The sequence below is a fragment of the Varroa jacobsoni genome, unplaced genomic scaffold (genome assembly GCF_002532875.2).
Source record: "Varroa jacobsoni isolate VJ856 unplaced genomic scaffold, vjacob_1.0 scaffold_96, whole genome shotgun sequence".
NCBI lineage: Eukaryota > Metazoa > Arthropoda > Arachnida > Mesostigmata > Varroidae > Varroa > Varroa jacobsoni.
In genome coordinates, this window is record NW_019212998.1 from 276,840 (window position 1) to 304,522 (window position 27,683).

Below are 27,683 nucleotides of genomic sequence, written 5' to 3' on the forward strand. Positions count from 1 at the left end.
TTAAGTAGATGCAGATGCACTCTGAAATTAGATGCATAATTGAATCTATTTAGTGATCTTTGTTTAATTTCCATAGTCCTTTGTTATTTGTTTAGGAGATTTAACCATACCGGAGACAAAAGATTACCGAAATCTTATCGAATCGTCATCTTCAACGGATCAGCCTTTGAAACCCGACCTTAATAGTCGGGTTCACAATACCGAGACGGAGCGAACTACAGCCAAGTCGCCCAACAGGACGTATGTCCGTACGCAGGAATCAACAAACGCCAATGGGGGTGGAAAACAAAACTCGACGAAAAAGGTGGCTGATTTAATGTCCTCATTTGAAAACTTAACCACATATATATTAGTATTAACCTGGTTGTCTTTTAATTAATATTTGAAATTGTTTGTTGTAAGATTAGGACATGCTTACATAGTCGTCCAGCATAGGTGAGCAAATATCAATTTCCAATTTTGCGTATGTCTTACAATAGGACCGGAAGAAAGGCACGGACACGACTTCTTCAAGAGGCACATTGAAGGTTGCTCGAAAGGTGGCTAGCGTTGGGGAAAGGACATGTTCAGAGAGTCACACACAAAAGGACTTGTACAACACGAGACGAGCGAAAACGAAGTCAACTCCTATGGGGGAGAAAGGCAATCAGCAGGTACGTACCGTAATAAAAGTTACTAAGAACTTAATGACAACGTCTAGTATGTGGCGTAGTGGTTACAACATTTTAGTCGGTTGTCAATCCAATGTAATACAAGGCGGCAGTTTAATTGTAATGTCACGAAGTCAATTACCATTCGCGTAGTACACATAAACTTTTGTTGCTTTTATCGAGTATTTAGGATTGGCATTAACATACACACATGTATGGGGCTCTGCTATGGAGATGTCAAAATGTTTCAAGTTAACTGTGTGGATATCCGGTTTTCTTTACGAAATCCCATTGAGCAGATCATGGTGCATTGTTTCGTTGTTAATAAATGCTTAGTTGACTTCATAATTTTTCTCCTTTTTTCTTTCTTTCATTTCTTTTAATATAAAACGAAAGATAAATTCACTCTATTGAGTTCATTCATAGCCCCTCGTATACCCCGACCGCCTAAAATATTACAATCTTTTAAAGTCACCTAGATTTACGATGTAAAATTATTTCATGAAAAAGCTAAAAACTTACTTATATAGCAATTAAAAGAAGAACGTCGAGATAAAGACTTTTTTTAACTAAACGACATAGAGAAAGGGAGAGTATTTAAGAACGGCGAAGAGGTGGTGATCTGCTACAGGAATAAGCTGTGCGTTCTTGGGCATATGTTCTGGCATGTCGAAGTGTCCTACATGTAGCACTCGACTCGTCCAGTTCTTGCGAGACACACAGCGCCCAACGAGTATACGAAGGAGAATGGAAAACGGTACTAGTTTTGCTTGTAATATCGCTGTCAGATAGGTTGGCTGAACCAGCGATAGGATGCTTATTTAAAAACAATGCGATTTAACAATAAGTACTTTGTTTTGCTAGGTAAACGTGCTTAACGTTATTTTTCTTGACAGATCTATTTTTGTTGTTGTTGTGGTAACTGCTCGGTGCTAGAGGAGTTTTCAACCAAAATCAAACGGTTACATTAACCACACAAGTCTCTTACCGTATGTCAGTTAAGTCGTTTTTTTATTCGCAGAGCGACAATGATTCCTCTAGCCCTTCAACCTGGGCCAGCGGATCTACTGCGGAGGAACGCTGGAGCCGTAGTCCAAGCCCGCGAGAACACGAAGCCGAAGCAGGCCGGAACAACCGCGGTCCTCAGTCGTCAAGTTCAGATGCATTTTCCGCTGACGATGCAATCGATCAGCGACATCTGAACAAAGTACAGCCAAACACAACGAAAGCAGATAAAGCTAGTAGGATTATAGAAAATAAACCTTCTCGTCCTGATCCTGATGTGAGTCACTAACATCTTCGAAGAATATGTAGTACTGTATCAAAAAACATAGTGGTAAAATGCCCTGTTTTTGTCAGTGCGTGTCGATTAAAGGCTGACCGGTTGGTAGGCTTGTGGTGCCACACTCACTTTCCTTATATTCACAGTTCAAAATTCCAGATCATTCAAAGTCATATTTTTTTATCTTGCAATCTCCCTGTCGAGAATGACTTCAGCCGTTTTTGTCGAAAATCAAAACGAAATACTGAAAAGTATGTATCAGACTTCATGTTAAAAACGGAATCAAGTTGCAAATACTGCAGAAAGCGTTTGATGACCAAACTAAGAGTCAAAGTTCAGCGTACTGGTGGTAACGACGATTTCGTGACGAATGACGCGCCCTTGACGATGAATCTTGTTCTGGACGATTTGTCGCAATGAGTTTGCACAAGCGCGTAGGAAACACAGCATCGCCTGATAAGTTCAGCGAACATGCAGAAGAATTAGACAACTCGCACAAATTATACCGCACACTTTGAAAGATCGTTCTATAGATACTATATAACATAAAGACCAGTGTCTTATTATCACTAGTTATTTGTACTATGTTTTTCACGTTTTATATCTAGTACTTAGGCCGCTAAATATAATTTAAAACGGCTGGCTTCTACCAGCACAAAATGGAGCGTGCTTACGTACAAATTCAAGCTTAATACCACCATGTGTCGCTAGGCTTAACAGGCAAATAAATTGCCCACAGTGGTATCCCAGGGACAGTGAAATGTTTGTATGGAATAGTCTTTGCTGAGAACTTATCGTTTTCCCAGACTGTCTTCTCGATACACCTTTTGCATCCATCCGAAAAACTACTATTACCACATCCCATCCATCTAAAGATATTACTATCTTTGGTTTTCTGCAGGAAGATTCATCGGTGGAATCGGACGTCGATTCTGGAGTTAGAACGGGCAAGCTATCAAGTGGTAATGCTTTGGTGTATTCAGTCATAGATAATGCCGACGGAGAGCGAACAGCAATTGCAGCAGCAGCAGAACTCGGCGACGCTGCAAACCACCGCCTTGAAGAAATGGGACTGGCTGAACTAGAGCAGAGAGCACGCGCTCTCAAAGCTTTAATGGCCAAACTCGAAAAAGATAAAACTGTAGAAGTTACTGGTTCTCAGCCAGCGCCAACAGATGCCCAGCATATTACAGAGGACAGCATGTTGTCGCAAAGCTCCGTTGGTGCTGTTAAAGAAAAAGTAAATAAGCAATTACAGCGTATGCTATTACAAATCGCTTATGTGATATTACATTTTGTAGCTTTGACTAAAACTTATGTAATTATTGTGAATATTTTTTGTTAGTTTTTTGACAAGAAGTCTCCGCTAATTTAATAGGCCTATACTAGATCTATGAGGGTAATATAAAAAAATAACTTTTATTGTTTTTGCATGTAATTAATGTACGTAGTTTCCTCCATTAGTTCAGATATCGATGCAATGCATTTTTTATTTTGTGAACGGCTTATTGTTCTTTGTATTTCATATCATGATAACAAAAAGCGTTTAATAAACATTTGATAAGTGCATCAATTCAGCCGATATACGCGTACAAATTGTATGGTCACTCAGTTTATAATTAATAAAACTATCTTTTGCTTCAGCAAATAGTAAAATTTATGGGATTTTCCTGTCATGGTATCAATCAATGTACAATTTCGTCATCAGTGACTACGAAAATGGCTGCCTCGCTGCGGTGGTAGACAGAGAAGCTTTCAGCAAAAACGGAAGCCGCATACCGCGTCGAAGACAGACCTAGACTAGGTCTGTAACTGTTCGGACAAATGAACATATCTCCGCAGCGAGTCATGAGCACGGCTGAAGGCCTGACTATGCCAATCTGTCGCTGTTGTTAGAAGCTCGGTCTTTCGGGAACAAGTTTATGTAAAATATGTGTCAAATCTGTTTCGTTACATTTATAAAGCTGGCTTAATTAAAGGTTAGTGAGCGAAATGAGTGGCTGGAATTTGCAGCCAAGATGATATCCCACGAACGACTGAACGCTAAGCTTTTCGATAAAATAGTGATCTCTGAAACGTCCATCTCTGTTGAACGCTTCTCTTTGACAATGGTAATACTAAGGCAGTAAGTAATAAAAAATTCGACGAGGCTGGCTCACTCGAAGGTAACGCGAGTCAAGGGAGACCACAAACAAGTCGAAGAAGTCACAACATTACTGCAGTGCAAAGCAGTTTGCTAAACTGCTTGTCTAGGAATATGGCTTGTCTAGGAACGGCCTGTAATGCATTTTGGGGCAACAGTTGTACCTGTATCCATACAGGATACACCGCCGATCCTATTCGCGAACGCACTTTCTCGCACGCGAAGGCAACTTTTCTAATCAGATCATCTATTCCAGTAAACCTAAGTTACAGCTGAATATTATCTCTAACAATATTTGAATGGCGGTATATTACGTTCTCAATAAAATGTCATGAAACCACATAAGTAATTGTCCGCTCTTTATTCTGGAGCTTCCTCGGTGTGATATACTGTTAGATATGAGATTGATGTCATGTTTAATAAAAAGGTCGCCTTCCAATTGCCATTAGAATAATTAATGCCGAGAGTATAGTAAACATTTGTTTTGAGAAACTCCTGTGGCCATTGTAAACTATCCACCAAGAAAACCTAACCTAAGCTATTATTATTATTAAAAAGTTTGGGACACAGTTCAGCCACGGCGACGAAACCCATTCAGATAAACCCTACTGTATGACACTTACTTGAGGGAAACGAAACTGGCTCACTGTATGATTCATTTCTGAATTTTATATTAGAATTAATCAAGACGCATAAATGTAAAGGCACGAAATATTAACTTAACATCATATAATAATAAACAATTCTAATTTTATGTTACACCTATTTGTCGAATCGTCATTATAATACTGTCGAAACGTTTAAACCCTACTTCAGTGTACTTGTACGGAAAGAAACCTGAATGTTAAGAAGTTTGCTGCTGTTCCCTTGCAGCTTCAAATTTTATTAAAAATCTAAAAACGGGTATTGGAAATGTCGCGTTGAGCATAGTACAATTTGACAGTTATTGCGCAATTACCTGAATTTTAAGGAACTTTTTATTTATCTTGTGGATATTTAGGAAAAGTCAGATGTCAACTCGCAGCAGGACCATAACAAGCCGGATGCTCCGACAAGCAAGGACTTGAAGTTCTCATCCTCAAAAATCGATCGTTCACGAAGATATACTGAAAAGAAAGGCCGAAAAAGCTCTTCTTCCCCTTCACAAAAACGTTCCCGGAAATGAACATAAGGATCACAGCGAAAAAAGAGGCGACTGGGAGAATCAAACTCGACCAGAAATTAGAGGGGATACCTATTCTGGATTGTTTCACTTGTAATCGCTGACGGATTGATGGAATTTCGACATTAATTAGCAATAGTTCTCTCTTCCATCGGATTCTGTTGTCTATATTTTCGCATCAGGTTTACACGTGATCTAATCCTCCTTAGCGTAGCTTCTTTACAATTTTCGCCTCATTTAGACTTATCATTGGTGAAAATTTATTTGCTACGATCTTTCACTTATTAATCATGATTCATTTGGTTCTCAATTCGTATATTTGTATTAGAAAAAAACATGCTTAGTTTGGATTCTTAGTAAAAATATATCAGTGATAGAGAAAAGATTCAAGGAGCGGAAAAAACTAAAAGGTCTCTTTCTAGAAACAAAAAAGGGAAAATAGCAGTCCAGGTAAATTATCACTTATATATAACGATCAAAACAGATTAATTTTTTTTTAATCTGAGAAAGCAGATAATAAATATTTAACGTATGCAATAATGCTTTCGTCTGTTTCTTATAACCATACTAGCTATCCAAAGTTTATTGTTCTTTTTATTAGCGTTTTTATCATTGTTATTATTATTGTTATACCGATAACACCATCTTATTTTGTTTAAGACTTTGTTGCAGGAAAGAAGGCCAAGTTCGATCCTTATCTTAAGAGCCATTTTCTTATCTAAACACCAGTTTGCTCTGACTGATCATACTAAGAATTACTCCACCAAAGCAAAACCTCTTGACGTACATCTCCCATAAGACTTCATTAGCAGATAAATAACAATAGTTCTCTATTTAATGTGTCGCAGCTCAGATGCTGTACGTGAAATCTGCATATTGACCAAGATTTAATCATTTCTGATCGATTAAAAAAATATTTTCCATATCAATTCATTGGCGCAGTAATCGATTAAGCCCATTCTGATTACGTTATTTTACGTATTCTATTTGGTTTATTCATTATTCATAGGTAAGATATAATCGGTGACGTGAGTTTTTGCCTCTTGCAAACAACACATCCTTCCTTGCTAATCGTTAATCGTTATATCGTTAATAAATATAAGCAGTTAAGTCAATTTAGATTAGCCTTTTTGAGGGTTCATAATCCTGGCTAAAAAACGTAATCAATTTAACAGAACGAAAAAAAACAACATATTAAGAGTACAATCTAACCGCCGAATCCTTCTAGTTATTAACCATTAGATATTTCAGCGACCTCAAGTAGCATGTTTTTACTCTATCACCTGTCAACACCAATAAGCGGATAATCAGCTATCGTCCAGATCTGAAACCACCAAATTACAAGTCTCTGAAGTAGCTCCAGAAAGATTAACCTATTTTTTAATACATACTTTGTTGATTTGTATAGATAATAGGTAAAAATGTTTAAGTGACTCACATTTAGAGGCGCATTAGTTTATTCATTACGATTACTACGTTTACAATGCGTCTACTGTCTTTCAGTATTCACGCTTAGTTGAATAACAAGAAGCCTGACATAGCTTTTTGACTATATAAATCGAACTATATACATTTTGTTACATGTAGACTTGTCAGCATGTATGAGCTGGCTGAGCGCCAACACTTTCACAGAAGCGCCAGCCTTGATACACTATACTTTATTGGTAGAAGTACGCTTTCTTCTTCAAGAAATTAATAGTTAAGTATTATGCTAAATGTGATTCTGGTGCAAATTATATAGCTGCTTCACTGCTGACAAACTGAGAACAGCCAACAGGCCAATCAATGCCAACACCTTTAATAACTAGGAGATTCTGGGGCAACAACTGACTGTCGCAGCTACAACCAGTCGACCCATTTCCAGAAGCTTTCGTGTCACAAAGATCCCGTATAACCTCAACGGCAATGGTACTGTGATCTGTTTTCCGCTCAGTCTTGACTCACCTCTCTGGGCTATGTTTCTGGACTACTTGGCTGGTATCATTGGACAGTATTTTTGCAATATAGGCTTGACACAGTGTAATAGCTCTATTTATTATTATTGTTATCACATTAGCCCACAGGGTATCCACAGTCAACCGTTCACAGCCGAAATTTTTACGTGACTCTCATATCGATGATAACAGCTAATCCGCAAATCCAAAGAGGCTAATCTACCAAGTTTTTTTAATAGCTACTAATTATAATTAAACTAGCTCCCGACAGTTGGTGATATAAACGCATTTCGATATGTAGGCTTCGTATCATTACAGAATTCTACTATTAAACCGAGCCGAATCCATTTCTCTACGAAGGCAATAAACAGCACATCAACAGAGGTGAATAGTATTACAAGACTGATTCGGTTATTCACAAGAATAGTAGCTAACCACTGCTGTGGTTCTCCTGAAGTTTTGACAGATACGTGTCAAATCATGCTCATCGGTTTTCCATTTTTGTCTTCGGCGGCTTGAGTGCCTTCGATTTCCTTTTTTTGCTAAAGCTTTGCCACGAGCTGACTCGGCCTTCACGTGACTCCTCAAAGTTCTTCTGCCATTCTTGTTCTGCCTTCTTCGTGGCCTCGTCCTCCAATTCTTTTTCCCGCTTACGTTTGCGTTCCAACTAGAAATGTGAATTCAAAACATCAGAAAAATAATAGTAAGCACAAAATAATAGTAAAATTATGTACACGTCTGTAAAAAACACGAGAATCATATAATTTTTAGGTCGATTTACTTAGGCCCAATCATTAAGTTACCAGATACAGGTGCAGCAGATGTCAAATAATGGTAATAGCCTTAACTCAGCACTATTCTACATTCTAAAAATAATAAGTGAAGCTTTACTAAAAAGCAGAGCCCATGTGAAGATACAACGAATAATAGTACAAATCGACCCACTAAAAACACGACAAATACGAACAATACAAATACAAAAAGGAAGCAAGAAGAAATCAGCCGATTAAGAGATGCCAGCCATAAATGGCTAATCACATTCTTTTTACCTGATCTCGGTCCTCCTGTGCGCGACGCTTGCGTTCAAGTTCAGCAAACAATTTCGCAGTTTGCACGTATACTGCCTTCTTATATTGTTCTGGATCATCTTCTGGTATACGCTCGCCGCGAGCCTTCCGCCGCTTATCCGCTACCTGACCGTCATAATAATCGAGTTAGACGTAACTTAGATGGAAGTACAGACATCTGGTAACCTATATATCTTTAGATACATTTTGATCTATATCTATAATTGCGCAAAGAGCAAATCTATGATTTGGAGTAATTTTCGTTTAGAGGAAGCCTAAGCTTAAAAGCGAAATTTGCGTACTACTTAGCTCGTTGTATTAAATTTCACATTCAGCTAAGTCCTCTTTATTCTGTGATACACGCTTCATTGTTGACTGTAAAAGCATCCATAGAAAATTATAAAATCTTCACGATAAAGGAGTCCGAACCTGGGCATCTGTCATCTCCTTGGCCTCATTGACTATGGCGAGAGCCTTCGTACGCATCGAGTCATCCTTGAGAGCTTCGTTCGCCTTCCTTACAACGTCAAACGCCATCTGCGCGCGCTCTTTGTTGTCTGGATTCTTATCCGGATGAAGCAGAATCGATAGTTGCCGATAGCGTTTTTTAATATCGTCCATAGTCGAGCTAGGGTCAAGCTAACGCACGTGAAAGTTCGCCAACAAAAACACACATTATAAATAAGCTTTTAATTTTTGTTTTTCTCGTTGTTGAATATTAAATGTGTGCATTTCAATATGAAAATTATGTAACAAACTGTAGTCAAAGATATGTCCTACCGCCACAGCACCTCTTATGCTGAAATAGTATTTGCTAAATGATTTTTCTTTTCTTTTTTTGAACGGATAATACCCATATACGTAGTACACACTTGAAAGCAATAGGAAAACAGAGAACTCAGCTGCGCTTTCAACACAGTTTTGAAGTAACCTCAGAATACATAATACCCTAAATACACCCACCTACACATACCTGTAGTACTTCAAAAGGATTTAAATTGAAGTAGGTAGACCCTGGCCGTAGAAGACGCTCAATCTGACCAGCCGATGTCAACACCTCATCGCGTTTTGCGATTTCTTTTACTTCGCTCATAAACTGTGATAAAGCAACGTCGCCGCCGAAACTAATCCCAGCACTTGCGGCCGGTCCCGGCATCTGGTTGTACACTGGATGTGGAAGAGCTGCAGGCGGCTGAGGGGGTACAGGCGGCGGTGGAGGCGGGGGTGGATAAACTGAATAACCCCCCGGGAGACCCGGATGGCCAGGGTACCCTGGTCCGCCACCGCCGTAGTAAGCCATTATGCTTGGTTTGGTTACACCTAAATGTTCTACAAAAAACAACAACGAAAAGAAAATGCAAAGTCGTTAGGCTGTTGTGGACTAATCCAGCGGGCTTTGATACTGAATAATTTTTACGCGCCGCTAGCAGACGAAGTTGAGTGAAAACCGATTGCGCTTAGTATAGAATAGCTAAGTTCAGAAGAAAAAATATCTTTAAGCCACTAAAATCGACGCTCAAGAGTCAAGCTTTTCTTCCTCGAAGTCACATCGCTGCGAAAATTCACCGAAGATTACTGAAGACATTAGAAAAGAAGCTTTTTAGCGAAAGCATAGTACGTGAGTAATGCCAACGTTTCAAGACATGAGACTAGAGTATTGAAAAAGATCAACGAGGAGGTAACAAGATGTTAAAACTAAAAGCAAAAACCGATTACCGCAATCGTGGTTTTTCACGAAAGCAAAGCATAGAGTCTAAAGCGATGACCGGCATTTCACATGTCACGTGTTACAAAATTCATAGCCTAAGCATTAAAAATTCGGAACATGAGCAAGCAATGGGTTCCTCATGAATTGTCTCTTGGCCAGTTAGAAACACGTGTCGTGTATTCCGCCTGCAATTTGAGGAACTTCGACTAACAATACATTCGCCTAAAGCATACAGTCACCATAGGAGAGGCATGGTTCAATTTCGACTGCCATTTGGAGAGGGTCCAGGTAATAGCATGGCGTCGTTCTAAGAGGAAATTGAGCTTGGTGGCACTGTCGAGTAAGACTGAGAGATGGCAGTACTTAGAATGGATATCAGTGGCACCTACTATAGTAAAATACTCGCCGAAAATGGAACCATGACTGTAGTTCGCTATCTCAAAGGACTAGTTCCTCAATAATCGACTCATGGACCATTGGCATAATAATCGAAAGCACGCAATCTGGTTACTTGATTTCAATGTCAGATTTCATCATTAACTTCAATGACTTCCGAATTATCCGAAGTCTGGCTGATTACAGGGCATTCCATGCGCTAAAAAGAACAACATACAGACACGTGAAATACATGATTGTCCAAAGGCTGCCAGAACACCAAGGCATGTGTATGAGGATTAAGTATTCCAGTACATATTACAACTCATTATTCTAGCCCAATAGTTCAAAGGTTATTTTGTTTCCCAATTTGACGTCTGAGTGCTTTTATCAATAGGCTTCTTTTTTATATTGAAATTATATATATATATATATATATAATAATAGGAGGATAATTTAACCCTTTATAACATTTACTGAATTAAGCTTTAACCTAAATTAAATTACGTTGGAAATCGATTATACGCAAATGACCACTGAAATCTCGTTGTTCTTAAAAAAAAAAAATCCTATTTTTAACGAGGACTTCACATACGAACATACCATTCATTCACCGATAAATATGTGCATTGCTCGGATGTGACTTGCAATGCCCATATTAGTTCTTAGCTGGTCATTGGACGTATAGTATATTTTGTAAGCAGTTCTTTAAAACGTCATTATACATATGCTGAATCTAGCTAGAATAAACTATATATGTATTTATGTATGACTTTCGTTTTCTATTTTTCGTAATTCCATATAAAAACTATATTAATATAAAACAGCTTCTACTTTACGAATACTTACTAGAACATCTAATTACGAGCTGTCGCATAACAATAAAAAAAGAAAACGTTCGTTTGAAACCTCATCACAGTTGCCGTTGAACGATTCTTCACATATATCTATATCTACAAGCGATGAGCTAATTGACCGAACACATATTTTAACATTTACGAAATTGCACTTCTCGCATAAACGGCTCGCACGGCCAAATCTCTAACCGAAAAAAGCCAGTCATCACAAATTCGTACGCCGCCAACGACATGTACTGCACGGTTGGTATAATTAAATGAAGAAACGATTATCTAACAATTCAACTGTGTTTATTACCCTACCTGTGGTGGGTTGAGAGATAGAAGAGTGATTCAGCTGCAGAAACTATTGGCTATTGCTATTAGTACGGAACGAAAAATGCACAGTCTTCTAGTTCGCAGTTATATGTAGTAGCACTCAACACGGCAAGACCACACTCGACTTACTGATTCACATAGACCACAGCTGTGTACTTTTCCAAGCAATTCCAACTACTGGCTTACTATAACATTTCACTAAACGAAATAAATAACGTCAGCCACAACAACCGGAGTCTTTATGAATGATCCGCATCCGGCTGCATCATAACAATGAAAGAGTCCGACTGCCGGTGGATATCCGTGAGATAACCGCGCGAATTCCGTTAGATAGAAGGGAGAACCTGACATTAATGTGAAACCATTCGATTGGACCTAACGAACACGAATAAATTGTTTAAAGGGAGTAGAATTGACATTTGCATAAGTACATGTAATAAACGCATTAAATATCTTATCTTTTAGAGTTCTGTTAGGAAAATGCGGACTGACTCGAAAGCAATAAACGCGCATAATGCTTTCTTCAACACTGTTGGTAGATTACTACGGAAAAAATGCGTTTTTTTTTTCTATCCAGATGACGTAGTATGTGTCACAGCGAAGGAAAGAGGTGAAAGAGAACATTGATAAAAAAAGATTTGACTAAATTTGGGAGTTTGCAGCGTGTAAACAAAACTCGTCAGTCCGATCGTTAGGTAGAACGGTTTATTATCAACTTTTGTACCAGCACAGTTGTTACCAGTGTTTTTAACATACTCAAAAATTCTAGATCATCACAAATATGGTAGACATTATGATGTTACGATAGAAGTTGTTTAGCATATGACATAAAGAGATTCCCCCATGACTTGTCTCTGTGATAAGTGCAGTGCTAATATATTCGCCTATTTAGGAATAGGTAGTGCTCCAGGTTAGGCATAGGCACTTTTATCCAGCCGTAAGCAGAGATGTCTACTGGCTAACGTATAGGACGTATATTTGGAAATTTGCAGTAATTTTCGACTACACTGGACTAACTAGTTCGTTCGCCAAAAGATGTCGTATCTTTAAGTTGATGTCATTTTCGATTTGTAATTATATCTCATAAATTAAGACAATTGTTAACCGTTTCATATATAACCTTAGTAAGTCATGTGTAAAAATGGAACTGAGATTTCAGATAAATTGCTATGTCAGCTTTTCTTTCTATGTACAGTATTTTTATGACATTTGTAAAAAAAAAATCTATTATTCGTAATGTAAATCTCCCCACGGTGTTTTTATTTTCACTCAAAATACTCTAAGGTGCAGTAAACATTGATTCTTAATCCCTCAGGGTGAAATTAAATTTCGCGCCACGCCAAACCCCGAAGCATTGGTTTGTCTACAGACAATGCTCTCGGTGGTACGACTAAACATGTCACATCTCCTAACTCATGCGTTTAGAATCCAGAATAACAAGCAAAGAGTAGAAGAAGATTTCACCAAAAACCCTTCGCGAATGAAATAAAGGCTTAAAATAGCTAAACAGCGGGGTGAGTCTTCACAGAAAAAGTCCCCATGAAATATTTAGATACAGATTCAAAACAAGAAAGAATTAATATAGATTTGAATTACACAATTTTAGCTCTAGTAATGGTTAAATAAGTAGAGTAAATTAGCCATCACTACAACTGAGCAAAATAAGTGTTGCACGTTACGTATTTCGAAGTCGAGCAATTTTGGTCGATACAAATTCGCGAATCCCGCAGTTTTTCTAAGACATAAAACGGCAATGAGACTGCCAATGCTAACTATACTAAAAACACCTGTCCTAAAAGTACATTTTAGCCTATGAGTACATTTTGAAGATAGCACCAAGTTATCTTCAAGCTGTATATTGAAACTCGTATAAAAACACTCGAGTTATCGTAACTTGTGGACACATTTTTGACAACATTATCGTTCCTAATGATTTGGGCTTTCGTAAACTTTTTTTTCGAATGTAGTTCATTTCTGCAACTTTCTATGGCGGTCTTGTATCCTAATGGTCGTACACAGGTAAGATAAGAAGAAACACATCAAATATGATATAGAAAAATGCGTCTAAAATACATTGAATACAGACGGTTGTTGTTGTTAGATTCTGTCCTCAGGAGACTAGAGCAAATATACATAATTGTATAGTATAGAAACGTGCATATAAGAAATTTTTTTTAGTTCTAGTTTCATATAGTGTTGTATGTGTTCATAGCAAGCCTTGAATAAGCCACTATGACTTTTCTAGTTAAATTAAACATAAATTGGTTTATGGTACACGTAAAAGCTGTTTCGGTAAAAAAAAATTCATACAAAAGTTGAAAACCGGCGGGAATTTTACCATAGCCAAAGATAAACGTCTGGAAAATGGAAAAATTACCTCCGGTAATTTCATTTGAACTTTCCCGCCTAACGGCCCGTTCATGGCAATTTTGAATTTTCACGCGAATCTCAAAGAACCAATCAGAGTTCGACAACGGTGCTTTCTGCTTGGAGCTGGCAGCGGCTACTGCTCCGGACAAAATTCGAACACGAACGTGTCATTTGACTGGCGGTGGGCACCGGCTTTGTTACTCCGAATTAGGGGTCCATTTATGGTATCGTGTCAGCGTTCTTCATTGTAGTGTGTAGTTTGTGGGCCGTGACAGAAGCTTTAGGCTACCCCAACGCAAGAGAGGCTTACTTTAAAAGCCTCTCTTGCGTTTTCTTTTGGCCGGTAGTGCCGTAATTGGAAGTAGTGTCTTGGCTTGGCCGTCTTTGCTATGTTTGTGCGGAGTTGGCGAACTCGAACGAGTCCAGCCATGCAGAAGACTATTCTCAATCTCCTAGCAGCCCTGTTGGCCTTAGCGGTGTCCAGTAGCACAGCTCTCAAAGAGGGAGATTGTGAAGGTAAGCCTAAACTAAACGAATAGCATGGCCCCGATTGTTTAACGGTGTTCACATGGCAATCGATGTTTGTAGAAGCTAGAGAAGATTCTAGAGAATGAGCTTTGAAATTTCATTGTGTCTGTGATTGTGGTTAGCAGTGGCCACGCTTTTAGCTGGGTATTTATCAAAACTAGGTGTAAAATGCATGGAATACCTCAATAGCATGTTGAGTTTAATCAAAATACATTGGAGAATAGATCTCGAACATACCTATACGAAGACAGCTGAGGGCTGCTCAGCTGGTGAGGTTGTTTATTCGAATACCGAAAGTGTCTACCGTCCACCGCAATATTGCAAAAAGTTTTGGCGGAAAAACCCAGTTTCAGCCGTAATAGCCTTTCTGAAGTTCTATACCACGCTGCACAATACAGGTTTTCTTTTGCTACGGTGTACGGTACACATCATATGATGGCTCCAAATGTGTTATGATCTGAAGAATATCTACTTAGTGCTGATAGTCCACGTTCTGTTAAAAATTTCTGCAACATGGCAGCATGCTTGTGTAGGTACACGTGTACCTGGCGGCCATTTATTTAGCAGTAACAGGAAACTCGGCGCCTAATGACCTGTCTTGTCTTTCCTTTCTTAAGTTTTCCATGATTTAGGAAGTGCTATTATCTGCTAATGTCATTTATTACACAATACACATTAATAATCAACGGCCTTGCGAAAGGTGAACTATATATATATGTAGGACGTATAGTTACTTCGCTAAGGCATAAACTGGTGAATGCGACGGATAGGAAATGTTCAAACGTTTTCCTCTCGTATGCGGAAATCGATAAGCTCTAATACATACGACCATATTATGTAATCAGAGGTATAATATGAAGGAAGACGAATATAAGGGCCCGAATGTGATCGATGCTCGTTTCTAATAAGAGAACACGACGTTTACAATGTCTAAGCTGGGTTTCTATAGAGAAATTGAGCGTTTACAGAAGCTTTGATCTGGTGTCAATTGCCTCTAAGGCTTAGTAGGCTATTTTTGCTTTCGCAATGATATGAACAGCGTCATATAATAAGGCATCGTAATGCACAATACAGTACAATAAGGCATTGAATGCCGATTTTAATGGCGCTGTTGCGTATTATAGGTAAAATAGCTTTGCGTATTCAATGATACCTTTCAGTTGTAATCTTTGTATACATACATTCGATGGCTAGAAAATGACCGTATATTCGCTTTTGGTTATATTAAGCTCTAGCTTAGACAGGGTATCATTAAAGGCATTCCAACGATTATAACACATCTACCACCGTCGAATCTGATTTCAAATGACCTTTAACGCCGAGCCGACGCATTTTGCTTTAAGTTTTTCTATTTACTTAGAAAAACGTGTCCATACTTGGTTGATAACGCAATAGAAGTATACAATAATACGTCCGACAATCCGATAACATAGTTTTCACCTATTAGCTCTTGTGTGGCCCATACTATTTTTGATGATTCTTCTCGTCTAAGGTTCTTAAATATGGGATTACTCGGTGTCAGTTTATATTTTTCATTTTTATATTTATATTTGCCCCTCACTGATGAAAATTTGATTCGTCTCCTATGTCATTTTTGCTGATCATATATACTGACTCTCAATTCCAGTCTGTGTCGGCGTAATCGACAAGCTCAGTAACCTTTTGGAGCCTGAAGAGAAGACTAACATGGACGCAATTGAAGCGAAGTTTCGTGACTTTTGCGAAAATACAGCCAAAAAACAGGATCATCGCTTCTGTTACTACGTTGGCGGACTTGAAGAATCGGCAACAAAAATAGTTGGCGAACTCTCGAAACCGATGAGCTGGGGAATGCCTCCGTTAAAGATTTGTGAAAAGCTGATGAAAAAGGACGCCCAAATTTGCGATCTTCGATACGGTGGGTATTTCTGCTAAGCATCTATTGTTAGATTTATTTGTTTAATCATACTTGTCATATAGTATATATCGTTAGGAGCACTTGAATAGGCGATTCCAGCTGAAGATTTTCTCATCCAAAGATGTAGCCGTCAGTTCGATTTTAGCTTTGAAATGCTAGTACCAGTTAGGGTAGTTTAAAACGGGTGACTCTAATGACAAATATTGATAACAGTGCGTACCGTATTGTTATGTCGTGATCCAATGAGGTTTTGACCGACTTGATGTTAGTACAAAACTCTTGCTGTACTTGTTAGAATCCTTCGGGCGTGATGTTATATGTTTACTGATATGTCCATATGGCTCTGTCCGTGTGCAAGCTTTCTATAACAACAGCAACAGAACTATACAACCAGATGGTTCCCAGGAATTCGTATCACAGACTGGCTTGATTTATCTATCGTCACGTCAAAATCTGCTAACGCTGGTCTCCGGTCTCAGCAGCTCAGCGGGATTCTCCATATTATCTGATTACTATTTCCGCCTTCTTTATGGTTATTGTTGTTCTCCAAGTAAGCTTATGGTCTCGTGAACGGCTGATTTGCACCATTCTAGTTATAGCAATACGTCTTAATGTTGTATCCGTGGCCATTTTGTGTTTCAGTAGAAGGCTAGTGAGACGATTAGCAGTTTTTAATAGTGTGCGCTGTGACAGCCCCGATTTGTTCAGTTCAGTGTGTTCGGTAAATGCACAATGATGGAGATGATGATGCTGCAATCAAGGATAAGGATAGAGAGAAAGTGAGATTGTGTGTTATTATCTATTTATGATAATAGTAATTAATTAATGCAGAGCGGATATCCATAGCATATGGTATATGCTGTCTCAGGGAAGTCCAGAACGGCCGTGGTTCGATCATCCGTTGAGACTGCTATCAGCTGAAACTTAATTCGTCGGAGTTAAATAATGACCGTTTTTTGCATTATTATGTAGAGATATGGTTTACAGGTCCGTTTTTGTCGGTTTCCGATAAACCGAATTTTGTATGAATTTGATTTGATATAGATATCACAGGAATATTTTTTCCCTAAAACATATCTCAAGATTTAATGTATTAATAATACATTTGATAATAATAATACCTAATAAATTATGTAGAATATATTACGCACAAAGGCGTATGCATATATAAATATCTCGTATCGTTTGTTTTTTTACAACTTTGATAATTTTAGAGAAAACGATTGACTTGAAAACTGTGGACATCAAGAAGCTGAAGATCCGTGATCTAAGGAAGATTCTGTCGGATTTCGATGATCCGTGCGATGGCTGCGTCGAAAAGTCTGAGTTTGTCAAGAAGGTTGAATCCATTCGCGATCTTCAGGCTAAGCAGGAGCTCTAAGTTCCCACCCCATTAGCTACCCAAGCCCACAAGCAATGCAATAGGCACTGAAAATCATAGTAAATGAACTGAAACAGTAGTTAAACCGCGGGGGCGAGTTGTCTCGCGGCTTTTCAAGTTGTTCAAGTTGATTACAGCCTGGTTACAGTAAATGTTTTCCCGATATACGCATCTACCCCGTTATGCTCAATGATTTGGAAAAGCTTCCACATGAAAGTACATTGGCCGGGACCATCTTTAGAACAACCTAGATCTACAAATAGAAAAACGTTATTGTATTATATATGCGTTAGAAAAAGGGTTTGGGGACACTATGAGGATAAATAAGGATACATATACTATCTTCGGGTTGCATTTTTGAGAGTGAGCTACGCTGCGTGAAAGAACAGAGCTTTCACTCTGTTAAAACTTTAGGATCTAATCCAAGCGAAAAAAAAACCAACGGGGAAACATTGGATTGAGGATGCGTACAATAAGGCAGATATAGCGTGACAATGAGATCGTATAGGTGTACGAAGAAACGAAAGGGAGTCGTTAATGTATATTGAAATTTGCCCGCGCGACCCGCTGTGTAAAGGCACTTTTTTAGTTTTTTAGGAATGTCGATGATTGCCCTCATGGCGACGCTTGCATGGGTTAGATGTATATTTATTCTAATTATATATAAATGATAATAAACAAAAAAAAGCAAGCAAAGTGGTGATAAGTACATGCAAAAATGGTGGCGAATTCTAAGAAAAGATAGGAGGACAAAAAAACGAAAAATAAAATGTAAGAAAATAACGAAAATAGTGAAAAATAATAAAAACGAGTACGTTCCGATGGTATTGTTATCAGGTCTGTTCAATTATTTGCTCATTTATTTTACGTATTCAAACGTGTCGTTGTCTATATTAGTTTTCACCTGCTAATATGTTAATAAGTTCAGAATGCCAGTTCAGCACCCTTCGAGGTTTCGAAGCTCTTCCAAGTTGTTGACGGGATATTAGAGCGATTCGTTCGATAAACTTTTAGAATAGATCGATCACTTCTGAATGCCAATTTTGCACCCTTTGAGGTTTCGAAGCTTTTCCAAGTTCACGGGATATATAACGGGATAAACTTTTGGAATAGTCAGAAAATATAGGTTATGAGGGAAGAGCGGTCGCCATGCGTTGATAACAGTTGTTGGATGCTGCGACGTTAATCAACTTCAGTCTTTAGTGTCAAAACTCGCAACATTAGTTATGATAGATATGAAAATTTCACAACAACGTAGACACTTAATTATTGCGTAATTAAACGTATAAAAATATACTTAGCCTTGTTCACCACTTTTTTAGATAAATTGACTTTGCACTTCGTTCAGAACATTCCATGTGGCTAACTATATGGAGCAGCAATGACGCACTGTGCTGAGGGTAATATGTTTAGGGACAGAATATGGAATAATGATCTCCTAAATTTGCAGTAAAAGTGAAAGGTACAAATTCTTCGATTGCATTGTTTAAACGTTTCCTCCTCTGAATAGTGAGATTATAAGAAGTTTGCTCTTTGAAACAATGGTCCTTGCGTCCGTCCTACATTACATAAACTAATATTTCGTGCCACTCATCGTTAGACATAGATTACACTAGACGACTGACTCGCAGTACAAGTATTGCTTACGAAGTATTGTCAAGCATACGCAGTATGTGTCCGGAAAAGACCAAGACCCCTTACCATCATGGAATCGTTTTTTTAATGACAACGCCAGCTCATTGCTATTGATATTTTAAGCAGGTTTTTGCTTTGGAGAAATTGTACACCACACACGTAACGAGCTGCTGTGCTACGGCATTTGTTTTTGAATTTCGCGGGGTTTCATCGTAGGAGTTATTGAGCTATTGAGTTCTACAGCATTTGTCTCACTCTGTCTTTGGCCATCGTCCCATTTTAGTGGCTTACTAAACGATGCGAACTGATGCAATAACATAATTAAAATAACTAAACAAAAGAATTTAGGCGCTTGATTGACGCGCCTCGGGTACCTGAGGCGTCTTGCAATTTATGCCTTTGAAGTCTCCATGAAGACTCCATTAGGATTATCTGCCGGTGTGCACCTAAATAAATCTTTGGGGTTTTACAGCCGAAGCTACTGCTTCAGCTAAGCACTGTACCAGACGCCGGGCTTCTTCCAGCAGGAAAAATATATAAAAAAAAAAAGCAAAAAAAAAGGTCTTTACGCCCGGTTTCCAATCTAAATCCTACTCACCTACTAAGTCTTAAGATTACGTAGGGAAACAAGTTTGTGCTAGCATATAATCTCACGGAGATAAGTGGGTACACACCTGTGTGCTTCGAATACCCCGTCACTTCCTTAAAATTCAGCTGTTTAACAAGGTTCTGCTTCACCTGCCCTTTCCTATACTCGGCAGCGGATCAATACCCTTTCCCACCTACTTCCTGGTACAGATGAGAGTAGCCTCTCTGGCCCTTAGCACCCGCGCTCCGACTGTGTTCTGCTTGCCTTTCCCTTGACAACCCTCCTATTACAAAAGCAGTCGCTCTGTGAGGTTGGAGCATGTCCCCCCGTATCGGAGCGCCTATGGTAGCCTATCCATTTCTTTTTCAAAGGGCCCCAACCATAGACCCCCCGCTAAGAGTTGACCGCCTGTCCAACTCACAAGTTTCGAACACTTATATGGCATAAGGCACAGGTTTGTCATGATTCCGTAGAATGTTTGTGGTGGTGTAAATCAGTGCGGGTTAATATTTTCTTTGTGTAGAAGGGTTGAGTGTGAATGGGATTCGTGATGGTGAGGTTCGTCATCCCTAGTTAAATCAGCGCTACAAAACGACTGGACTCTCGTCGGATCTGATGCAATTGTGATAATCCTTCAGTGGTTTTGTGCTTCAACGCTACTACAGTAGCGGTATAAATTAATTGCGGCTTCTGCTTTGCCAATGCACACTAAATGTGAGTATAGGCAAGCAACTGAGCGATAAAAAACAAAAGGACTGATGCAATCTGCTACAAAGATTAAGAGCATATAAGTACTACATTTGCGGTTCGGCCAGGTACTCGTTATATATATTTTCTTTCTAACGCAAAATAAAGGCTGTTATTACTAACAAATCTAAATCCTAATACCTATTATGGTAAGGCATACATGGCGTTGTGTATATGTTCGGCTGCGAAGTTGCGGTGGACCCGTAGTACTGTGCGACGTCAAGGACAGAGTTACGACAAAATAAACCTACCGATGCAGTGTCGGACTAATGTACCTATTAAAGTATAGACTTACAATTCTGGCGCACATAGAGAAAACATTTAGTCGAAGTCATGCTTGTACAGTATTAATAGACCAAACCTAATAGATAGACCGGGGTATGCTAGCTACAGCCCAACTGCAAATGCCTCAGAAGTTTTTGATACAGATAAATGGATGGACATTACAGATTATACCCCGCACAGTTTCATATGTCTAAAACGATGGAAATCGTTCGTTAACCGTACCATCTATGAATAGTTACAACGAGACTGTTGTGTAAAAGAGATCTACTATCAGCGCACAATAGACCTTGCAATAGAAAAGACAATAGAAACGCAAATATTTTAGGCATTGCTATCCCACATGATCTGATATTTTATTTTATATATAGTTGTTATAAACCAAGTGAGCTTAATAAGTACAGAGTTTGTAAGAACATGCTACTAGGCAGTGAAAAATGACAAATAGTGTTTGATCAAATATAGGTACTGGATCCGACTATTGTAGGAATACATACCTTTAAGAGTTATCAATGCTCTTCGATCAACGCTCTTTTTGCATATTAGATTTTAATAAGAGGACTTTTTCGTTGTTTACTTTTTGCAAATATGTATAAAGAACGATCATGTCTAGTACTACAAAGCCTCGCAAATCAATATTAGAGGAACGCTGCACTGTTAAAAACGACTACTTGAGAAAAAGGAAAAAAAAAGAGAAAAACAACATTCACAAATCGTAGAAGACTATTTAGACATTTGTTATATTATTCAATCAGGAGCGGCTTACGGTACCCCCGCGCATCAGAAACCTTTAATGGGAAAACCGGCTGCGACATCGAGCTGCGCCAAAACAGAAAGACGCCTACTTTACGTCGCTGACATAACAATATCAGGGAATATATCGTCGGTTACGTAATATATATATATATATATATATATATATATATATATATATATATCAAGTACCCGGGCTATCCCCCGGGGTATCAGAACCCGGGCAAACGTTGTCATAGCGCGCATTCGCCTATTCATTCTTAGTGCATAAAGAAAGTCAGCTCTTTCCAAAACTGAACTACACACTCATCATTGTGGATGCAAGAGATCCATCTTGAGAATATCAGCTAAGATCGGCCACTGTTCCATGTTTTTATACCGAATAAATTTCCACGAAGATTATCATCTTTTCCGCTTACTCAAAAATCGACAGTCCGCAATGTTTTCAGTCTTCATTCGGCCTCCGCAAAAATACGAGGAAGATTTCATGAAAGCAAAACAAGAAATCTGGGGGAAAACAAGAAGGGCTAAAAACTTAATTAAAATGGCGCCAAAGAACATTTCCTACAATCTTGAATTTCTTATATTAAACTTAGCTGTTGTTTTTGATGGGAGCGTATCAGTTTTAAGCGTTAGTTTCGTTCGGACCTTTTGTGCTTTCTCCCAGCTTTCGAAATATGTGCTTGTTTTGGGTACTTGTATTGTACTTTTAGGAATTCTAACATGCTATTCACTCCAAATCAAATTTCGCTGGACTTCTTTGTATACAAAGCGTCTCAGCAAGGTTGCAATGAGTCGACTCTTTCGTTTGGTATCGCTCTACGTGCGATGGCTATCCAGTAAGTCATTTGTGGAATAGGCAATATTCTTGAGGTTTTAATGATGTCGTTGCTCTCGCACCTGAAAATAAGATAATTTAAAGATATGAAACTATTCAATACAATGCAAATTGATAAGAAATTACATGGAAAACAAACAAGTATATATAATCTTAAAAGCTATTTTATTGCAATAACTAAAAAAGCAAAAAGCAAAAATAAATAATAATAAAAAAAGCAATAATTTTTAACGTTTTGTAAAGTTTGGACTACAGACAGACATGGCAAAAGCTTGATTTGCGCAGTTAAGAACCTGAACGCAGTAGTTCAATCGTCCTTTTCTAATACGCGTATATAGTATATGTTCCAATGGGTCTCAGCAGAGTGTGAATAACTTTGATCGACAGGAACGCGAGAACGGATCTTTGTTAATTACGACCCGATTTCTAGAATTGTATATGGTATATATGTACTCGATATTGTATATGGCTAAAACGCATAAGAGAACTGAACGTTTATATCCATATAATTTTTTTTTAACCAATTCAAAAAACCTTCGGTCGATTTTAGTGATTGCGTATGTGGTTTGTGTACCTGTACTTTCTAGCGTTGATGATAAAGGTCATAGTAGAATTATTGGTAAAAAGCGGGTTTATATTTTTATATTTTGGACTGAAATCTACCCGACCCTGGTACTAATATTGTTGTCTAACTCGACTTTATTTCTCGAAGAGTATTCTTACCTACTAGGCAGAGAAACGTTGCCTCTTTATCACTTAGCACGTTTTTAAATAACGGTGACAATTTTCTACTTCAAGCCCCGACTGGGAAAGGGCATATAGGGTCCCTCGCCTCCGCGGGCGAGAATGTGTGAAGAGCCGGCATCGTCCTGCGTAGAAGGAAATTTTAGAAGGTCCTAGTAGTGAGAGAAATTCATACAGAAGACTCGTTCTGTCGATCACTTTTCTGCGTGTTTCTCCTCTGAGGTCTCGTCGAAACGATAGTGTCTTGTTATGGAAATATTCCTTGAATTTTGGCCTATTGTGAATCCGGCACCACCCATTGCTACATCCATGTGAGTCATTCTTACAAGGGTCGTTAGAAGAATACGCATGTGAATTTGATCTTTCAGTCACCGTAACTAAGTTGTACTTCGTTATATTATGGAACGCCGTTTCCTCTAGCAGTTGCTTTTTTGATAAAAGTGTTTAACTAATAGTTGTTCAGCATGTTTTCAAACCCAAAAAACAGCTCCATCTAAAAACGTGTGTTTATGACGAATTACTAACTAAGCTTTAAAATATCACCTAGTTTATCCCAGAAGAGCAGTTCCTAAGAAAGTTCCTTAGTTATCTTAGGATTCTTGCTGTAATAGTAGACGATCATATGCATCCAACAGCGAACAAACTGTAATAATCGCCGAAATAATCGCCTGAAAAATCATTCTGCGATTACGTTTGCTATTTGATCGATGAAATGCTCTAGCTATTGCAATATTTTGAGTGAACGTAGAGCTTTTCCCGTCGCGGTTAGGTTTATCCTTTCTGTCTAGCTACCCTATCTATTAAGCCCCACACGCAAACGTCTAATAGGCCTACAAATCCAACATTCTATCTAATAAAGCCGCATGTATGAAATCGACTTTCATATATCAGTTGCCGTATTAAACAATTTCGCTGTTTTGTGTTAAGGGTCAGAATTTTAATTTGATTTTAGCTAGCGCTCTATTAGCTGGTCAACCACTGCTAGAAATGGCGCGACATTTTCGCTTGGATTTTCATCTTTGCTATAACATATTCGCAATCTATCTCTCGATGTTTAAACGAAAACTGTTTTTTTTCTGTTCAGGAATGTTGTGGTCACTACGTTGTACTCTCACTCAAAGAGGAAGACCTAATACCAGTTGAAATGAAAGGTGCAAATATTCGAGCTACCTATATTTCCGTAAAAGTCCTTCGTGTCGGGTGAATCCTATTTTACGTAGGTTCAACAATATTCATAAGTATTCGACAAGAACGTGTATCCGAAGCACAATTTAGATTCAACCCAAACAACCCGTTGTGATGGTCTCAAGAAGCAGATAATTTACTTAATGATAAAGTCTACCCAAGCAGTTCGCTTTATTTATATATATATATATATATATATATATATAATATATATATATACTTGTAGTGAGAAGGAAATAACGTAAATATGCATTAGGTCAGATAGCCAGTTCACGATCTATTTCACATTGAATGTATAGAACAATTACTGAAGCTTATGATTAGGATGTCCTACATGGACCTTGTATAGAAGTAAACGATAAACGTACCGTATTATGACATCTACTACGTACTATGACACTGGTGAGTCTACTTGTGCTACAGCTTAGTAGTATTCCTTATAATTTTGGATGTTTTAACATACACACTGGATTAATTATAAAGGATAAATAGAATTAGAATGGATGAACAAGTCATAAGATGCTTTAAGACCAGTAAACGGTCACCGATAAGCTCTCCTTTGAATGCTACACAGTCTACAACAAATCGTTCACTCTACGGGAGAAAATTCAGATATAACGGGAACATTTCTCTTACATCAATTTAGTGTAGCGTATTTCCCTGCTTTATAAAGCAGATCAAGCATAACGCGTGCTTGAACTTTGTCGGCTATTCGTGATTGTCTATTCTACGCGCACACTATTAGACTAGGCTGTCTGTTACATGTTCATTGTCCACGCTGAATAATTAAGTGTCACATCAATTCACGAAGTGATGGCGATAACAGGCACTGTCACAAATGCGGATCTAAGCTAAACCAGAGCTAATCAATAAGAGCCATGCACTACCGTATGTTGTTGCGTCACTGGTTACTTGTCTGAATTTTCTCCGTGTCCTCAATCGGACACACAATGTTTCATGTCGTTTCAGGTTGTAGCCCAACCGTGAACTAGACTATCAATAGGTTCACCCTACTAGCTAGACATTGATGCTTGAATTCTAGTAAGAACGTTCCCACTGCTCGAAGTGAAGGCTAAAACGGCTATTCATAGCGGAACTAATTCGCACGTATATAATATAGAGGCGAAGTCTCCTGCCACGCATCTGTTCAAGCGATGTATATAGTATCTGTTGTTTATTTCCATCGTTCATAAAGCGGCTTCCTGTAACAAGCGTTATTCTGTGATAGATTGGTTTGCGTTTGGCCACCCTTACGCTAGTGCCAAGTAGCAGTCTCATAGCATGACCTAATGGAACTACACACACAAGCCCCCATTTGAGTTAGGGGCATCAAGTCTAACCTTTTCGTATAAATTACTCGTATTAATTCGTAAAAATTCGAAAATAGTTTGTTAACATTGATAAAAGTGATACAACGTCCTGGATGGAGTCATCGACAGTAGCAAAGTCCTACCCGAAAAGTAGCGATGATACTAGTACGTCTGCCGTCTATATGTCGCTTTGCTGGAACGCCGAACCTGTCGAGCGTAACTTATAGATTTCTCGTGAATTTTACCTACTGAAGACAATGCGCAAATGATAATGGGTTTATATAGGGAACGTACATAAAATCACTGCTGTGCATAAAAATACGCAACGTTCATGTAATGTATATATGCAACAATTCACAGAGTACAGTATGTTGATAAGTAAGTGCTTGCAGCGGATACGGCGGGCTACGTTAGATAGCAATTGGTGTCAGTAAGAACTTGACGAACCTAAACAATAACACACTGGTTCTCAAACAACGCACAGATGGCTCATAGTTTCCAGCGATATTTACCGCGGTTCGAGCAGATTTGGGCGCATTTGCATCTTCTAGTTTTTTTTTTTCGAGCATTTTGCCATCGTTTTTCAGGCGTAGACAATTAATGATAAAATTATTTTATAATGATGGTTATCCATATTATTCATATCTTATTAATACTGGTCATGCATACGCTAGTGTGCGATTCGTATTTGTCGCGTTAGCGACATCACCGAAAGTAACTGGAATCGAAACTTCTCAATGGCGGTGATAATTCAGCAGGTCTCAGCATCCAGTTCCGGCTCTCCGTGTTAATTTTCGGTGTCGATTTGTCGACGTCTGAAAGGAGAAAATTAAATTAAAGTTCTGACCATGGAACACAATAAACTTAGCGAAACTGAGGCAAAAGCACAGGACAAATACGCCGTCGTAGCGTCATATCAATAAAGTCATCGTTTCTATTGTCTTCGACGGAGCCAGTTTTCTTACGAGATCATTACTATTAATTATCTGCTGGTTCTATCCTAATACTGAAATATCGTTTGCTAAAATTGGGGCATTGGACATAATTGTTGCTTTGGGCTCGAGACATGCGGTACACCGTCGATAGGCCTAATAATTAAGGTGTAAACAAATGTATTGATTGCTTTAATCCTTATCGGCTGTATCGCACACGTCTAGATGCTCACCGTAAGATTCTGTTAGCTGAAGGGTTAGTTCTCGCGAAGCTGTTCTCTTTCACGAGTCGATGCTTTCCGTGCCCGTCAGTTTTGTTTTCCTATAATTCGAGTTTTTGGCGAATTTCCTGGATGATCTCGTTTCTTGTAGCATCCGTTTTTGCTCGGTCCTCTTTGAGTTTATTGTTCTTGTTTTTTTGAGTAGAAGGTGACAAAAGGTGCTCTTTCTCGGTCTTTCTTACGCGCTCATCATCATTATTACTGACGACTGTGAGCAAGTGTGCGGGAGATACAAAATGTCCTTATTTATTATACGGTTAATTACCAACTTAGATTTTGTTATTCATTGTTTGTTTATGTAGTCGATAAATTTTGCAGATCGTTTTAATTAAATTAGTTTGTTTTATTTGTTTTTTCTTGCTTAGGTATGAACGCTCGCGGTGCAGTGTAAGTGCTTGACACTTTTATGTAAGGTTCGGTTGAATAAGAATTTTCTGTTGAGTTCATTAGAAAAGTAAAGACTACATTTATCCGCTCCAGCGTGAACTGAGAATATTAAACGTGCAATTTCCTAATATACGTTTCAGCGAATCCCACTGTAAAGATTAAATGATTTCAATAGTCCATTAGTAAAGTCAGAGTTCGGTTCAGAATTCAGCAAACGGTCCTAGAGCACCGTTTTACGTGTCTAAGAAAGTTACTGTTTGTCAAAGATTCGCTCGCCACGTGATATCCAACATGGGTTTCTCTGATTAGGATCTATGAGGTTGAGTTA

General features: G+C 38.5%; 4 protein-coding genes across 10 annotated transcripts in view; 2 read left to right on the forward strand and 2 right to left on the reverse strand.

The window, feature by feature from the left end:
* LOC111264388 (uncharacterized) overlaps positions 1–5,777 on the forward strand; it is a 173,547-nt gene extending 167,770 nt beyond the window's left edge. For all 4 annotated transcript variants that reach the window (XM_086970026.1, XM_022840267.2, XM_022840258.2 and 1 more), the window contains 5 exons: positions 96–304; positions 480–653; positions 1,672–1,932; positions 2,834–3,172; positions 5,076–5,777. In XM_086970026.1, coding sequence (XP_086826152.1) covers positions 96–304; positions 480–653; positions 1,672–1,932; positions 2,834–3,172; positions 5,076–5,240 — 1,148 coding nt within the window. In that variant the 3' untranslated portion in view covers positions 5,241–5,777. The remainder of the gene's footprint in view (positions 1–95; positions 305–479; positions 654–1,671; positions 1,933–2,833; positions 3,173–5,075) is intronic.
* An 884-nt stretch (positions 5,778–6,661) lies between these two features.
* On the reverse strand, positions 6,662–11,794 carry LOC111264395 (dnaJ homolog subfamily C member 8). 2 transcript variants are annotated; one of them, XM_022840288.2, is made up of 5 exons: positions 11,626–11,794; positions 9,212–9,567; positions 8,668–8,877; positions 8,221–8,364; positions 6,662–7,838 (listed from the first exon to the last, which is right to left on the reverse strand). In XM_022840288.2, exons 2-5 carry the CDS (start codon positions 9,536–9,538, stop codon positions 7,656–7,658), a joined length of 864 nt encoding a protein of 287 aa, XP_022696023.1. In that variant the 5' UTR covers positions 9,539–9,567; positions 11,626–11,794; the 3' UTR covers positions 6,662–7,655. The 2 variants fall into 2 exon arrangements, with proteins under 2 accessions (XP_022696023.1, XP_022696013.1); XM_022840278.2 differs by having other exon boundaries at positions 11,482–11,794.
* Positions 11,795–14,020: 2,226 nt separating this feature from the next.
* Manf (mesencephalic astrocyte-derived neurotrophic factor) lies at positions 14,021–18,505 on the forward strand. Its single transcript, XM_022840298.2, has 3 exons — positions 14,021–14,382; positions 16,022–16,291; positions 17,506–18,505. The coding sequence occupies exons 1-3, from the start codon at positions 14,256–14,258 to the stop codon at positions 17,670–17,672; spliced, it is 564 nt and encodes a 187-aa protein (XP_022696033.1). The 5' UTR covers positions 14,021–14,255; the 3' UTR covers positions 17,673–18,505.
* Positions 18,506–25,591: 7,086 nt separating this feature from the next.
* Positions 25,592–27,683, reverse strand: part of LOC111264428 (uncharacterized) — a 31,783-nt gene continuing 29,691 nt past the window's right edge. For all 3 annotated transcript variants that reach the window (XR_015312676.1, XR_015312675.1, XM_086970069.1), the window contains 2 exons: positions 26,921–27,176; positions 25,592–26,570 (listed from right to left, as the gene is read on the reverse strand). Coding sequence is in view for 1 of the 3 variants with exons in the window: in XM_086970069.1 (XP_086826195.1) it covers positions 27,010–27,176 (167 nt within the window). In the remaining 2 variants the exon portion in view is untranslated. The remainder of the gene's footprint in view (positions 26,571–26,920; positions 27,177–27,683) is intronic.